The sequence below is a fragment of the Argentina silus genome (assembly GCF_951799395.1).
Source record: "Argentina silus genome assembly, chromosome: 9".
Taxonomy (NCBI): domain Eukaryota; kingdom Metazoa; phylum Chordata; class Actinopteri; order Argentiniformes; family Argentinidae; genus Argentina; species Argentina silus.
The window spans coordinates 16,154,556-16,171,876 of NC_139663.1; the positions used below are offsets into that span (position 1 = coordinate 16,154,556).

At 43.7% G+C, this 17,321-nt stretch overlaps 1 protein-coding gene across 1 annotated transcript in view; it reads left to right on the forward strand.

Moving 5' to 3' along the window:
• Nucleotides 1-822: 822 nt before the first annotated feature.
• LOC310809594 (shisa family member 6) overlaps nt 823-17,321 on the forward strand; it is a gene marked incomplete at both ends in the record, with an annotated part of 42,760 nt that continues 26,261 nt past the window's right edge. The window contains 4 exons of the mRNA XM_083676944.1: nt 823-1,367; nt 5,839-5,996; nt 9,920-10,018; nt 10,859-10,927. Of these exons, the coding sequence (XP_083533070.1) occupies nt 823-1,367; nt 5,839-5,996; nt 9,920-10,018; nt 10,859-10,927 (871 nt within the window). The remainder of the gene's footprint in view (nt 1,368-5,838; nt 5,997-9,919; nt 10,019-10,858; nt 10,928-17,321) is intronic.

A 17,321-nucleotide genomic window follows, 5' to 3' on the forward strand; every position in this document is an offset into this window, starting at 1 on the left:
ATAGTTCATCTGAGAAATGTGTTGGACCCCATTGTCTGCGAAATAACGTTGTATGAACGTTTTAAAATTGCAAATCATGGCACACTCAAAGCATTCCTCATGCTAGTGTGGTCGTATAATAAGAAGTCTCCGCTGTGCGCTGTCCAAGGTGCTGAAACAGTTTGAGCGTCTGTGCGGGGGAACGTTATTAGCGTGGAGTCTTGTTTAAAGCGCGTATGTTTCTTTACTTTCCGGCTTTCATTGCAATTTATAATTCACAATTGTTGGTGCATACTGTTTTCTATTTTTTTCTATGGCCTGTATTTGTATTTTTTTCACTGAAAGGTTTTCGACATGGGGAATTGACTCTATCTCTTTCTTCATATTTTCCCTCTATACAGGAAAAAAAGAGTTCAGCTGCACAAGAACTAGAGTTTATGATAAAGATATATTTTCTAGGCTAAATGGCATTCTCGGAGATAGCCGGCGGGGATTCCTCCGCCCGTTTCTCAAGCTGAATACAGACGACACTTGCTCTACCCAAAAGTCCCCCGATGACCACAGAACTCCATTTATTCGGAAGATGCACGTGTGTGACACGGTCGTCCGACTTCAATTGATTGGTGCAAGAAGCGTCCGTCCCTCAATCAGAGCATGACACTCTTAGCAGTGGACAGTTGGAGAAGGGTATCGAAAATGAACTCCTGTGGACAGGCGCAAGACTTGCCAAGGAGCACGACTCGGTGAAGAAGCGGAGCACTCAGTTCGTGTGAGGACGAAAACATAAAACTAAGAAAGTGGGGGGCAAACGATCGCATCAGAAAAGACATAGAACCTCAAATCATGGGGATACAACATCTTCTGCTTCTTTTGATTTACTTGGACCCGCTGAATGTACTGTGCGCGGCTACGAACAAGAAGAGCAAAAACGCTCCTAAGCGCAACCAGAAGATGAAGGAGGTGAACAGCACAGCGATGCCCACGGCGGTCCCACGGAGGATCACACAGGTCCAGGCGCCTTCGGTCGGCGCCCACGATACTTGCCTGGGCTACTACGACGTGAGCGGACAATTAGATAAAGAGTTCGTGTGCAACAACACTGACCACCGTTACTGTTGTGGAAGTTGTTTTCTGCGCTTTTGCTGTGCAGATAAAGGGAAACGCTTAGAGCAGAAAACCTGCACGAATTATAACACACCAGATTGGATCAAAACACAGCCTCCGTCCCCTGCGCCAACAGGTGACCAATACGATCCTGATTTGGATCAGACTAACACAACGGTCTACATCACCTGTGGCGTAATAGCTTTTATCATCGTCCTCGGAGTTTCTGCTAAAGTTGCCTATGACAAAGCCACCAAGCCCCCTCAGGAAATGAATGTCCATAGGTAAGTCAAAGAAATAATCAAGTAAGACTTTCACGTTAGGGAACGTTTTGAGAGTTTCCTTTTATGTGTGTGTGTGTGTGTGTGTGTGTGTGTGTGTGTGTGTGTGTGTGTGTGTGTGTGTGTGTGTGTGTGTGTGTGTGTATGTATTCACTTCGTCACCACTGTCAGTAAAAAATCAGCCTCGGTTTCCATACACTAAGGAGGTGACATTTTAGCGTAACATTTGTAAATAAATGCATCACAGGTGTGCTGTGATGCTCAGCTTATGAATGCAAAGTGATGATAGACAATCATACACAATTTCAATCTTCCATGTTGGAAAATGTTCTATGTTTAAAGTCACCTACACTCCATTACGCATATAGGAACAGCTCATTACAATTACCTCTCTTTCAAATCAAATCTCTCGTATGCAGCTACACAGCCTCCACCTGACCCACCATGCATTTGATGTAATCTTTTATAGTCAAGTATTACTCCAAGTATTGCTTCAGGTTCACAAGCAGCACACAGGAAACCCACCTAGACAGGAGTGGCATATCACTGACATAGAAAGGGTATCAGGATTCAGAGTTCAGGTTTGTACTGAACAAGCAAGGTTCTGTTTCTATATATGCCATTTAGCTGACTCTTTTATCCAAAGCAACTTACATTGCAGTGAGTGCATACATTTCAGTATATATGGTCCCAGTTTCTTCACTGCAAAGAAATGAGTGGGCACATGGAACATAGAATACCCTTACTCCTTATACTCCTATACTGTTATATATGTACTGTACCTCCAGGCAATTAGGTAGGTGTTTGAGAAGAACAATTTGACACAGGAATTATTCAAGATGCCTGGTGGAGAGGTGGCAAGGTGTGAAATGGTACATGACATATGGGTGTTTCCTTGACTATGCTGCATCAATTAAGCTCTTCCCACAGCTTGGACAGTCAGCCAGTCTGAATCATGGGACTGGCATTGTTAACCTCCTTAAGTGGAGGGTTTGTAATGGAGGGTTTTGTAATATGATGGATTTTGAGCTGTCTGGACCCTCTCCCCAATCTGTCTCAATAGGTTTCCATAGAATTCTGTTTGAATCCATTTTTTAAGACCCAGTAAAACCGCTAATGAACACATCATTACCCATCATTGCCAGTTTAGATGGTGATTATGAACCATTAATTCACCATGAAGATCTGTAGAAACTATTCAGACGAGGCAAATCAGACGGTATCCAAAGAGACAGTTTGCGTGGAGAAACCGCATGTGGTTAGCTAATCATTGCTGTTGTGTAATGATGGTGTGGTGTCTATTGGCCTAGAGCAGAGGGGGATGTCTAGCTCTTTAGCCAAAGAGGTTGATTAAAGCCTGTATGAAGCTAATTGTGCCTTGTTGGAACTGACTTTCATAGCCTTGTTGCCTGCTGGTTCCAGAATGTCAAGATAGAATGCTTGCTATCCACAATGATTGCTCAGACCGCATGGAGCATTCTTTTGTACCAATGCTTTCGAAAGCCCCTCCCATAGAACGTGGATGTTCGTCCAACAGTCTTTTGGAGATGTTCACAGATTTATTAGATGGAACACCCTAGCTTGACGTTACATTCAAATCAAATGTGCGATAGATGTATGGGATAAGCTCCTATGACCAGATTTGCATACTGCCATCCACTAATGGAAGACTACACATAATCACACTTGCACAGGTACCTGCAATGACTATGACTATATGTACAGGGAAGAGAGACATATAAGCAAGTTGTGTCGGTGGTCATATCAATGGTAAACCTGTGACAGAGTGTGTGCTCATGCATGAATGAGTGCGTGCATGCCTGCGTTGGTGGGTGTGTGTGTGTGTGTGTGTGTGTGTGTGTGTGTGTGTGTGTGTGTGTGTGTGTGTGTGTGTGTGTGTGTGTGCATGCCTGTGTGTGAAACTAGCTGCAAGGATATTGAAGGGGGATTTGCCTCAGATTATAACTGATTCTAATTGAATTAGAGAAGTTCACAATGGTGACATAATACATACATAATACCCATTGAACTACTATAGCACAATTAATATCCCCATTGATACGTCTCACACTGTGCTATTGTTGGAAAATCATACTTGTATCTCATTTAGCCTTGGTTTGAATATTGATACGTTCCAGTCATTTGAATTACCAAGGTTTAGGACTGAGAATGAAGCTCAGCAAGACAAGGGACTTTCACTCCTAAAGTGAAATCACTCTTAACATGCGAAGCACCTGGATCTTGCAGGTAGACAGAGCTGTTTACAAAGTATATTATACAAGATTTTGAAAAGTGAACCATGTTGGCTATATTTTATGTTGATTGACCCAATGCCATGACAACAACAACAACAACAACAACAACAAATAATGTCATGTCCATGGTCTACTGTACAAGATAATTTTCTCAGACACTTCATAAATGACTTCCATCACACCAAAGACTATAAAACTTCTCTGAGGCTGCAGCTTCTCCATCTCGGCACTCAGAAGTGTGGAGACTGTGAGGTTTTATGGCCTCCTAATGCTCTCCTATCCTAGCCATGGGGCATACTTTAAAGTGGAACTGCTTAATACCACCACATCAGTATGAGCAGTGGCCACAGGAGTTTAGAGAGTGAGAGAGAGAGAGAGAGAGAGAGAGAGAGAGAGAGAGAGAGAGAGAGAGAGAGAGAGATAGAGAGAGAGTAGGGACGACCGAATGGGGAGACATTCCATAGTGGACATTCCATAGCTTTTTTATGATATATTTATATTTTTCATTTGGCACAGTAGTGCCGCCGTAATGGTCTCTGCTGGAAAAGACTTCTGTGGCTGACTTTAAACATTCATGCTGACAACCATGTCCAGAAAGCAGTAGTGGAACATGGGATTAACTATACTTGGTGAGGGTTTGCTCCTAAAAAGTGGAGGAACTTTTTTGTTAATGTATTTGGCCTCTCTCTCTCCCTGAAGTGCTTGAGACTTTTACCTCAGTGACGAATGGTGGAATGTGAGGTGAATACTGAGATGTTGGTAGACCTTTACGGTTTCATCTGTGACCTTCACTGAGGCACAAGAAATGTCGGGTGAAAGCCAAAGCCAGTGATTTGAGTGGTCTGTATTGATCACTTTCTCGAAAGCAAACATGGATGCAATTTAAACTGGATCTGTTGCAAGAGGAAGAAGAGAGCTCTCCTCTTTGGACTGGATAATTGAACACACCCGTCCTCAAAGGAAAGATTTTGTTTGACCAATGAAAAACCCTGTTCAAAGAAATTCAAATAGGGTTTCTAGAATGGACTTGCTCAAGGTGTGATTGAATGTGTCACTGTTGAGCTTATAAGCCATTATATAGGACAAAGAAAACAGATTTAGAATGTGAGGGGAAATCAATGGAATCATAGTAAGTGAATGCCCTGTGTAGCTAATGCATCTGCTTAGGGTTTTGCCAGTAAGAAAGAGTATTGGATAACTGTGAGTCATGTAGCTGTAGAGCTTCCAATAGATCATCATAGTTCAGTACGACATTCATGCTTATAAGCACCGTAACACCCCATATCTTTCTGCCGAAGTGCCCTCTGCTGAAGTTGGGTATCTTGTAGAATTTCTATATTTTTCTTGATGGCCTGTACATGCTACAATACAGTACTGTTCAGCCATACTGTATCATTGGGCAGTAAATCATTTTGGTGGTCATAATAGACTTAGGAGGTAGAATTCAACTTTGTTTAATTTTTTTCTTCAACTTAGATTGTTTTTGAGGCAGAGGTAAACTTTGACAAGTCTGGAAGCTTCTTAAATCACACTTTTCTAAAGCCCTGTTGTTTCTCCACTGTGTGGAACTGGCTGTACTAACTCCCGCTATACAAGACGCAGCAGCCAACTGGGGCGATACAAATCAGGTCGCTTCTCTCTGTGAAAAAGATATGGTTAAAATGTGCTCATCCTGGAAGGGAAAGGCTATTAATATACATCTCCCAAAGCCACACAGAGTTATGGAAAGAAGTGGACTCTGTGGTTGCTTTAACAGGTTGACATTGACACAGTTAAGACGCCCTTTCTACTCATATGAGAAACCAAGATGGCGAACACCCTAACCATTTCACATCAGCTTGAAGTAGAAAATGGGCTTGTTACGGGTTACTTAGAGATCCATTTGAGCACATTGAGAGGTACAATTCTGAGAGTGCATTGATGAATGGCTTTTGTTAATTTCTCAAAGCCTGGAGGCCCAGCTGTACACGGTGTACCTCAGTATGAAATCCTGGCTCATTTGCCACCTTGGGTGTAATTAGAATTTCCACTGTGCCTGGCTCTGGCCCTCTACAAATAACATTGAAGTTGTTGTAACTCAATTAATTAGATGGACCTTCTGGGTATGGTAACGACAATGTTTGTAGGTGACTGGAAAATGAAATATTGTTGGTACTTGGAAATGAAATTATTGTTTTAACAATTTGCATTTGTGCTTTTTTCTTTTCTTCTTTTTGCAGAGCCCTTGCGGACATTCTGAGGCAACAAGGACCCATTCCAATATCTCAGTATGAGAATGACAATATTGCAGCGATGGATGGTTCGCCTAAAGAAAACACTCCTGTTAGAACTTTGAAGAACCATTACACTCCAGTTCACACCAAGGCTTTAAACCACGGTGAGTGTCCCTGTCCTGTGTCTACTCACCATATCACAGAAAAGCCTTTTTTTCTTTTTTAAGTTGAAACCAGAATCTGAAGATGCCTATTGACATGCATTTGCTGCATGATAACATATCAGATCAAATGAGGTCTGACGTCCCTGCTCTGTATGAAATCAATACCCACGATGACAGGGTTACTATGGCAACAGATACTATGTTAAATAGCATAGTTAGGTACTGGCTTTACAATCTAAAGTGTTTGCAGTTGTGTTCCCCCAGAAACACTCTCTGAGAGGTATACTAGACCTAGGCTGAGAGGAGCATCGGTTTTGTGTAGCCAATAGCCAATTGACTTGCTGATACTACATTGCTGACACATTTATTTGCTAACCTTGTGCATGCTGCAAACAGTTGTACGCACTGCGTACTGTACCCTACACTGTACTTACATGGTTATGACCAGATATTATTACTATGGTACAAGGCCTACAGTATGCATGGTAGGACCTTTTTGCTGTCTTTATCTGTCAAAAGGGCCTTTGACACACGCACACTGAAATAGAGGGGCCATGATCCTACCAGCAGCATTTATTCAAGAGAAGATACAGTATGTAGCAATTTAGAGGAAGGGCCTCTGCTGAGTTCTCCTCTTCCTCATGCTGGGGTCCCATAAGCCTACTCAGCATTGGCTAAAAATTGAGATGCAAATTAACATCTTCTGCAGGAGACGCAAGCTTTTGTCCGGAGATAATTCCGTCTTGCGAAGCTGTTCCTCCTACTTTTATCCGGTCTCCAGATCCCTGCTCCAGGGATCAGCTCGTTTGCTAAGTGCCCTACTACAGTGTCCCAGATTCAACAACGTTATGTTTCACTCTCGTGTCAAAGTAGACTTTCCCCCTCGTCAAGGGATTGTGTCAGAGGAGAGCGGTTACGTACTGCACCGCGGGATGTGAGCCGCTTTACTCAGGCAGACTCCGGGCACAAAAGACACTTCTGCTGGTGTGTGCAGTTAGTGTAATTGAAATGTAGCTACATCACTGTAAGGGCCAGCCAACAGAGGCACTAATGTTTCCCTACATTCCTGCACTTGACACCTTAGTCCTCATTGTGGAAATAATAACCACTTTGACTTGCTTTGCACAAATGGCCAAAAATAGGGTTGCTGCTTTATTATGAACCCCACATGGGTGCTCGAGCGTTGGAACCGAGAGGGTCTCCACTCTCATCCCTCTTTACAGCCCACAGACAGTTTGCTTCATTGATCAAATGGCGCCTCTGTGACCCTTAAGTGACCTGCAGAGAACCATGATGCCAAAGTGTTTTGCATGAAGAGATTGTGATGTGCTGAATAGGTCCCTAGCGGCAGATTCTTTTGGTTTGGGTTCACGTCCTTCCTGTAATTGGTCTGCATGCATTGTGTCCTCTTTTCTGACTCTACTCAGCTTTCAAATGTCCAAATATACAAGTCCCTCAAGTCTGGCACCAGCTGCACTGTACTGGGCCTGTTTTATTTTCATAGTTATAAGGGGATGTTTTTATTGATGTTGTATGGCCTCTGCTTGACTCTACAGTCATCCTGCTGAAGGATAATGAGTCAATTATTCACTAAACAACACAAAATGTCACCTTTTGAGATATTTTGAGGCTACATTTACTGAGATAAAAAGGAGGAATGGGATTGTTTTTCAATGTAGGGTTTGTATCACATTAAAAGTCTTAAAGTAACTACATTCAACCCTTAGGCACTGTCCTTGGAATAGACCAAGGTTATGGAACTGATGATAATCATCGCAGCTTATTCAACACTGGCACAGATACAGTACTATGTTGTCGTATTTTCAATTTTGTATTATCGCTAAACCAGCAGACCTCATGTAGACACATTTTCTAGCAGATGAACATAGCTCTGGCCTGTATAAAACCTCAATGTAATGAAGACCAGGGGTAATGGTCCCAGGTGTTCTCTTTCATTATGGTCATTTGAAATGTCGTTCGATCTCTGCCTCCACGGCTCAAAGGTCTGAATGACGGTATTGACTTTGAAGTGGCTCCTTCAAGATGAGGCTGTTTAACTATTTGCCAGACAATGCAGACTGGGACTAACAGAAAGAGAAATAGAGAAAGGGAGAGAGGGAGAGAGACAGAGAGAGACGGGGGGGGGGGGGGGTAACTCCATAGCCCATACTAAGACTAAGACAGGCTGTCATCAAATTTCTCCTCTTCCTTCAATGCAAGCCTTCAATGATGCACACTCCCCTTCTCTAAGTTACCTGCCTCTTTTTGTGCCACACATGTTGGTGGTTGATTGGCAGGACAAATGGAGGTTGTCAAAGTGCTGGCAGGCACTTCTGCTCGCTCCATTGTACACCTCTGCACTCTCCATTACAGGATTGGTTTCAGCCAGACAGAACAGCACCTTGGAACAAATTATGGTACCTGGTGATCTTTAACACCAAGTCAAGCCAGAACGATATGTGGTGCTGCAAGGCAACCCAGGACTCTATAATCTAGACAGTATGGAGAATAAAAGGGCACATACACTAACCGAACACTTTATTAGGAACACCTGTATACCTTCTCATGGTGGAGGTGGTGGAACACCTGTATACCTTCTCATGGTGGAGGTGGTGGAACACCTGTATACCTTCTCATGGTGGAGGTGGTATACTTTATTAGGAACACTTGTACACCTTCTCATGGTGGAGGTGGTGTAATGGTGTGGGGAATGTTTTCTTGGCACACTTTGGGCCCCTTAATACCAATCAATGATTGCTTGAATGCCACAGTCTATTTGAGTATTGTTGCTGACCATGTGCATCCCTTCATGGCCACAATTTACCCATCTTCTAATGGCTACTTCCAGCATGATAATGCACCATGTCACAAAGCTAAAGTCGTCTCAAACTGGTTCCATGAACATGACAATGAGTTCAGTGTTCTTCAGTGGCCTTCCCAGTCACCGGATCTGAATCCGATAGAATACCTTAGGGATGTGGTAGAACAAAATCTGCAGGAATTGCGTGAGGCAATCATGTCATCATGGACCAGAATCTGAAAAGGAATGTTTCCAACATCTGGAAACGTCTTTTCACTTTGTCATTCTGGGGTATTGTGTGTGGATTGATGGCTAATTCTTTTAATTTAATCCATTTTAAATTGAATCTATAACACAACAAAATGCGGAAAAAGTGAAGGGGTCTGAATACTTTCCGAAGGAACTGTACATAAGAAGGGTCAAAGAATTCCATTGCATAATGATGGGAACAGAATTAATGTGTTTTAAAAATACAGCTGAGGGCATTAGAGGCTATCATTGACCTTCAGGGTCAAGAGCCCAGTCCTTACAGACATATCGCCTTCTAATTATTTTTGGAAATTTGACTTGCCATGGTGAAAGGCCAAGGCTTTTGACCTGAATGGGCATCTCTGTTCAATTTGGGGAAAGCGTTAAGCGTTAAAGTCTTCACTAGCTCCCTGGGCTAGTGGTCATGGCTCTGTGAGTGTGACCTTTGAGGTGGTCTGATGATCCTGAGTGTACATCTGGTGGTATAAATTGTTAATGTGAGACCTTCCTTGCCCTCAATGTCACCGCTCCTTTACGAGGTGGAGGAGCCAAAGAGGGACTGAAATACAGAGTCTCTTCAGTATCTGTCAGGATAATGGGCGAACTGAACTCAGACACAATAAAAGCCAATCTCCTGTGAACACAGCTATTCATTAAATGGAAGAATGAGGCTAATGCAGGTTATTGCATTGGATCGGTTTGCTTCACACATGGATATTTGTACATAATTGTTTGTGATTCTGTATTTTTGTTTCTGTGTGTGTGTGTGTGTGTGTGTGTGTGTGTGCGTGTGAGTGTGTGATGAACATGCTCCATGAAGCATCTTGGTCAGATAAATGGTCTTAGTCACATTGATTCTGCATTCCTCACACAGGGCACTATGGGAAAGAGAACTTCCGCAGTGGAGGCCAGCAGGATATGCACAACTACATCTCGTCTGGGTTTGTGACACTAGGACGGGGGCACCTCAAAGGTATCGTCCACACCCATTGTCTGTCTGTCTGTCCGTCCATCCATCGGTCCGTCTGTCCGTCCATCTGTCCGTCTGTCTGTCTGTTTGTCTGTCTGTCTGTCTGATAACCCTGGGGTAATTTTTTAAAACATTTAGCTAATCTCACTCTCATCTCATTTCTCCTGCATCCCCCACCTCCACACATTTGTTAACTCCCTTTTGGAAGAAGAGTCAAACTGTTTAAGTGGATCAGGGGGGAAACTTGGAGATATTTCCAGTGCTTCGTAAACTTCCTCACTTCCAAGCTGTCAGGCAACTTGGGAAATGGGCTTAAAGTAATTAGCTGAACAATAATTATATCTCAAAAGGCTACATGAATGGAGAAGAAGCCTCCATGAGTATACAGCATTGTTCGATTGTGAATGCAAGTATGTTGTCCTTATTGTTTCCTTATTTCTTTTCTCTCCCCTGACTCACTTTAAACAATGGCTCTAAACAATGGCCATGTGTGGCTCACATTATACACAGCGCCGTCAGCCTTGCATGCTGTTCTGTCACGTCCTCGTCTTCTTTGTGCCAGATCACTGTGGACAGGACTGTGTATTTGAAATGAGGGAGAATAATGGAGTCAAACGAACTGACAGACAGGATGCACCGCGAATGTTTTACACCAGCAGATTCCTCTCACATGCTGCAATAACCACAATAAGTACACTGTTGTTTTAGATACATGCTTAGACACATCTCCGGAATTAATATGTTGAAAAGTTCTATATGTAATGATATAGATGGTAATAGATAGGTAATTGAGTTGTTATAAAGCTAAGTAGTGAATAAGTGGCTGTTCTTGTGTCTTTACAGCGCAGCACTCAGTAGACGATTTAGGGCAGCTGTCCTGGCAGGGAGATGTGGACCTTCCTATCTCCTACAGTACGTACCCTCACTGTCTGCCTCCTGCAGGAGAACAGCCACACACACCTCCTTTCTGCTCTCGCCAGATAACACACCTCTCTCCCTATTTCACACTCCCAGACCTTAGTCCCATGGAGTAGGGGTTGGCTGTTAATCGCACCAGCTCTTCAGGATGCTCAGTGCAAGGCCTCCTACTTCTATAATCCTGCAAGTTCAGCTTTTAATAAGCATGGCTGATGATGTTTGGTTTTACCAGATACAGTAAGTAGAGAAACAAAAGCGAGAGGGCTTGAAAGCAGGTTTGGATGTCGGTGCTGGTCTGTTCTCTGAGTATGAAGCAGTCATGGTTGATTTAGATGACTAAGTCAGACAGGGACGAGTGACAGACATTCACATGGGCGCTATCATGATCAACAGTGTGGGTCTGACTGGAGAGATACAGTGTGATGTTGTGACTTTGTCTGCAATCTCATACATGCATAACACTTCTTGTCCATTTTAGGTGTCTGCAAGGTAAGTGATTAACTGTTCTGTTAAAAAGGAAATAATCATACATTTCTGATAAAAAACTTTTTCCTGGCAAATGTGTCAAAATAGTTGCCCTATTTCATCGGATTTAGCGATTATCTTCGTTTAAGCTATTCTGGCTCAGAATGTTTACTCGGAGCAACATGTGTCAACTGGGATTTGAACAAGCACACCTACTCCCTTCTCTTTTAGGCCAATGCTACAGCTGCCGTATGCTAGTAGCTGTCATTTCAAAGCACAGGGCTTGTCAACCTCAATCACATGTCAGTCTAACAATGGTTGTCAATAGCACTCTGCTCCTGTACCTCAATCAGGACCACCTGACTGACAGACATGGAACGTACAGTGTCCCTAGATAACACAGCTGAACCTTGTTACGATACAGTACACTGTGCCACACATACAGTTCAGTATCTCACCTGAATCCCCTCATGCTTTTGTAGAATTTTGCATGTTCATAATGATATTCTGGATTTTCATTTTCATTGTCATTCACTTAGAATCTCTAAATGTGTAAAAGAAGAACGATTTAGCCAATGGTTATACTGTAAATGGGTCGTCTCATGAGGGATTTTTGACTCTCAAGATGGTTTAACAACTGAAAAAAACACCACTTTAAAAGACAAACAACTGCAATAGAAATTATCTCAGACTTCATTGAGCAAAATGTTTAATTCTCCATGGGGGCGAAAGCAGTGAGAAGAACGAACAGTACAAATAGTTGTACAGATTTGAAAATGCGTCAAAGGGTAACAGGCAGCTAATGTAAACAAAGCCCCAGGCGATGTTTGCATTAATATTCATACATCAGTGACATTACACCATACTGTAGCATATGCTTTTCTCATACGTATAAACACAGACACTATCGGGCTGCATGCTAACGTCGCTAATCCTTGTAAAATAGGTGTCTGGTAAAGTGGCTTTTTGGAGGCCTGGGCCAGAGGCTTATGATTGTGATTTATGCAGTATGATATCAGTGTGTTGGTTGAGAGACGGCCAAGAGTGCTGCTGTGGAAAGGTCCTGTCTGCCATCTACCTCCTCCAGTGATGGATAGGGTGAGCCGACGAGGCGGTTTACCGACAGTTGGACGCTACAGATTTATTTGACAGATGGCCAAGCAGCTGCCACACAGTAAATGCTTCTGGAGAATCACTTTCATTCATCTGTTTGACAAACATTGCATTGATCAGGAGTGTTTTTGTCGTTGGTTAAGATATACTTTATATGCCGGCTGATTTACCTAGACTTGGAGGAGTTTGAAGATAGTCAGGTTCTCTCTCGCTTGATTTGGAGGTCATGGCAAGGTTGTTTGTCCATTTCTAGAGAATCTCAGTGTGACAGTAATATCTCTATCTGACTATCCCTGATATTTGACTGATTTGATTTATTCAGGAAGCTATACCCATAAATCATAGTTTGACAAGTTTTGTCCTGGAACCTTTCAGTTGACTAATTGGTGATGAAAATGCAAAGCTTCCCTGAGCTATGGTAGAAATTAAACATATCCTAATAATTTGTATCCTAACTGACTATGATATTGGAGCGTGTCTGAGCCTGTGCCAGTGGGTATAGACTAATGTGTGTCGAAAGTTTCATAATATTATAGCAAATATAATTTCATCCCCTCGTGTCCAAACCCTGAACCCCAGGCCTTTTTCTGCAGAGGGAGCCAAGTGTGTCTGAGGATCAAACAAATTCTCCTTTGTGTGTTAGTTCGCCCGCTAACGTCTCCCAGACATCTCGTGAACAAACATTCCCCTTGTCCTACGGGTTATCTGTCTTTCTCTTTCCCACCCTCTGCCTGTGGCATCCACTGATGTGCATCCTGGTTAATTACTTTTTCATGAGTCGCTCCCTGATTTTTGTCCTGAGGGGAATTGGTTTCTCCTCATCCCAATCCACTTAAGGTGACCTTGTCTCATAGGGACGCGTTGCGCTGCCGTTGCTGCAGCACTCCCGCCCCCCTGCTCCGTAGTCCCTCGGGCTGCACCGCCACACGTTTGGAGGGGAGTTAAAGTAAACCAAGCAGGTGTCACTTGCACGATTACCTCCATTATTTAGCCCTCTCTATGTCTGAGGCCTAATGATACACATAGCAGCTGCAGAGTGGTATCCCAGCAAGGCGGGAGTGAGGGGTATGGCTACAGCAAACTGCCCCTGAACGAGGGTAAGAGGAACAGGGGTACTTAAGGAGGGAGGCAGTGTATACCAGTAGCCTAAAGCACAGTGAGAAGAAGCACTCAGAGGTAGAAACACAAAGGTGCAGCCCAGTGTGGAGGTGAAAAGAGGTATTGAGCCCAATACAATTAAGTCTTGGAGCTCTAAGACCAGCCGAAGCAGCCACCGGAGGGCCGGGCTGAGGGAGCGTTAAAAGCCTGACCCCTGCGGCCTGACCTCCCTCCCAGCAGTGTGAGCCTCCATCGCCCCTCCTGAACACTTCACTGTGCCCTCAATCTGTGTGATGGGGAGGCATGTCACGCCGCGCCAGATAAATCCTAATAGACAGAACTGAGCTCCAAGACAGGCTGTAAGCCAAAAGGGTGGGCATTGTGACCAGAGCATGGAATCCTGAGGCACGGAATTTGTTACCCTCACGCGTCTCTGACTCGTTCTTTTCTGTCACCTAGAAAGAGATTCTGAAGGCTTTATTCATGGTGAAAGTGGAGGATAGAATATTCTGTTTGTGGTCTGTCTTTTGAAAGGGGAGACAAACCTTTTTTTTTTCTACAGTAGAGGCATTACAGAAATGCTCCTGCTTAAGTGATTCTTGTTAATAAAAACATGTCTTGCACATTCGGGTGCATCTAGGGAATAGCAGACCACAGAGATGTCACAAGCAGACATTGTGGAACTGGGGTCTTTTTGATTAACTTCAGACAGACACCATTTATTTACTCTCAATGATTGTATTCAACATGGGGAAGATGAATCGTTGATTCCTTCAAGTAAAATATTAAAACAGATTATTACAATACGGAAGCGTACACACGTGTTTAAGCTATCGAGTGAGACAACTCTGATTGGCCTCTCGCTTGCTTTTTCTCTTCTCTAAGCGACAGCAACGTTTGCACAAGCGGCAATTTCATTTGCTTTCTTGTTGAACATGGCTTGCAGCAGCGGGCAACCTGTCCTCTCTGGCGTATGAATCTGCGACAGCCAAATGCACAATTGAATTGATTCTGATCCTTGTTCAGCCTGTCTATTACAGCAGCAGACTAATGGAAGTGATTATGCCAGCAACATGAATCTTACGCTCCTTCAATCTCACAGGGCCTTCGCACGGCCGTGGGTGGCTGTCAGGGTTCAGTTCTCTCTGGTCGCTCCTGCCACGCAGACAGATACCTGCACTTCGCAACACCCCTACTGAGCCTTGCTCCCCTCATTCTCTCTCTGGCCGCTCCTGATAAACAAACAGATACCCTCACAACACCCCTACTTATCAATGTTCCCCTCACAACAACACCCCTACTGATCTAGGCTCCCCTCACAACAACACCCCCACTGATCTAGGCTCTCTTCACGCATGCTCTGCTGTTATGTGTGTTTGTTCAACGGAAACACATCTGAAGAGCTGGTCATAGATCAGCATTGAGTGTGAGCTGCGTGTGTGTGTGTGCCTGCCTGCCTCCATGTGTGTGTGTGTGTGTGTGTGTGTGTGTGTGCGTGTGCGTGTGCGTGTGTGTGTGTGTGTGTGTTTCTGATTACATGTGGCTTTAGACACCATCTGAATGTTGATAGTATTCTGGCCTTCATTATCTATGAGGGAGAGATGGGATGGGCATGCATTAATGCATTGCTTACTTATCCCAATGTGGCGTTATCTCAAATTGGAAATGTGATTCCCTTTCTTAATCTCCATATCAGATATTGCTGCATATATTGCACTGCCTCACTTCAAATGCTCACTTGAATTCTGAACGGACATTCATACTATTCTGTTGTATTCTCCTCAGATGTTTATATATTGTGTATTTCTGTAGATTCTCAGCTGTGCAATACATACATTAGCTCTATACATCTAGTAAACACATTAAGACAATGTCAAATTAGGGTTTTTTAAAGTAATTCATTCACATGTTATTAGTGTACAGTATATGGACATGCACTCTGTTATTATTAAGGAAGGATACAGTATATTACTCTCTCTCACCACATCACTTCTGCATGCCCCATAAGGTCATTAATAAGACCCATCCATTACTCATGAACTGGGCATTTGGATGGGAATGTCCTAAAACACTTTTTTTTCTATATAAACAATGAAATAGACAGTACAGCAAGAGTACAGATTTGAAGAGACCAAGCATTCAGCTTGGTTGTGCCGTAAACTACACATAAAGACAGTGTGAGAGAGAGAGAAAGCCACTGGCAATGGTTCACCTGTCCAGCTATAGCAGGAGGAACTAAACATGAGAGAGAGGTTGACGATAAGAGCATTTCAAATAAAGGGCATGGGAATGCTACCGTGAAATGTTATTACCATGTTATAAATGTTACCGACCCAACACAGTTGTGAATTTAATGCAATAATGATGAAAAAGCACTTCATTACACATGCAAACCTGTTAGTATGTAGATTAGCATTATCTGCGCTCCACCTGTCAATATCTGTTGTGAAGGGAGGGCAAGGACAGGGCAGTGCTGGACATGCAATTGCATCTGTCAGCATGCTAGGAAAGAGGCGACATGAATGGGGAGCGGTGACCGCAGCCCTCAGAATACTTAACAGGCAAGAGCTGATACTGAATGCATGGCGCACCTCTGCTCTGTTTCCCATTCCATGCTAGGCTTTACAGGTTGTTGTTTTGTAAAGTCAGTACCTGCCCTCACGTTGAAGGGATATCTCATTCAAAGTTCAACCGAAGCTGACACAAATGGAACAAAGGGCTGAAAGATAGAAACGATATCTGACACCCAAAGGCCAAGAAGCTGCAGCATAGCCAGGAGAGGCTGTGTGTTTGGGGTTTTGTTGACTGTGATGCGTACAGGGAGGGACAATGTCCTACTGTGGAAAGCAAATGGTGTAAGCTTCAATTTTGTAAAGGTATATAATCAGAAACCCACACAAACACACACACACACGCACACACACACACACACACACACACACACACACACACACACACAAAGTAACGCCACAATCAGCTCATCAGGGAGAGAGAGACAGAAAACTGCAGTGCACACACATCAGTGGAGATGTGTTTTTGGTTTACACATAAAACCTTGCCTCCTCTATCTCCTCTCATTCTGGGCACAAATGGCTGGTAATTGCAGCTCTGCAGAATGGCGTCAGAAATCACAATTGCGGCTAATCCATATGCTGATGACACCACCGGAGTCCTCATCACGCACTCTCCTCTGGCTGCTTCACTAGGCGACGCCTTTGAGTAGATTTCTAGCGAATGGGGAGAGGCCTACGCTCCACCGTAACAATCGCCTGTGACTGTTGCTTATTCAGGAAAGCACAGCATGCTCACTTTCCCCCAGATCTGTAACACAAACGTAGGGAGGCATTCTATACACCCCAGTAAGCAGACAATTGTGGGCCAGATCTGTTCTCGTTGTGGCACATATGGAGTGCCAGAAACAGCAAGTATTACATGGGCCAGACCTGATCCAAATGTGGGCCAGCCCTGGCTGAGAGTTGACAATTTGCTGTGGGCCAGCTCTGGTATGAGGAATGTGGCCCTGATACGTTCCTGTAGCTACTGGGCCATCTTTGGTCTCAGAGTGGTTGGGACCTGGGCCACATTCACATGCTGGTCAATGTCTGGACTTTTCATGGCAAAGATAATGCTCAGGAATGGCTGCCAGTTCCGGTCCACTTCTGGCCCGGGGAACCAAGTTGCACCTGGGTGACATCCAGATGCCAGTAGAAAA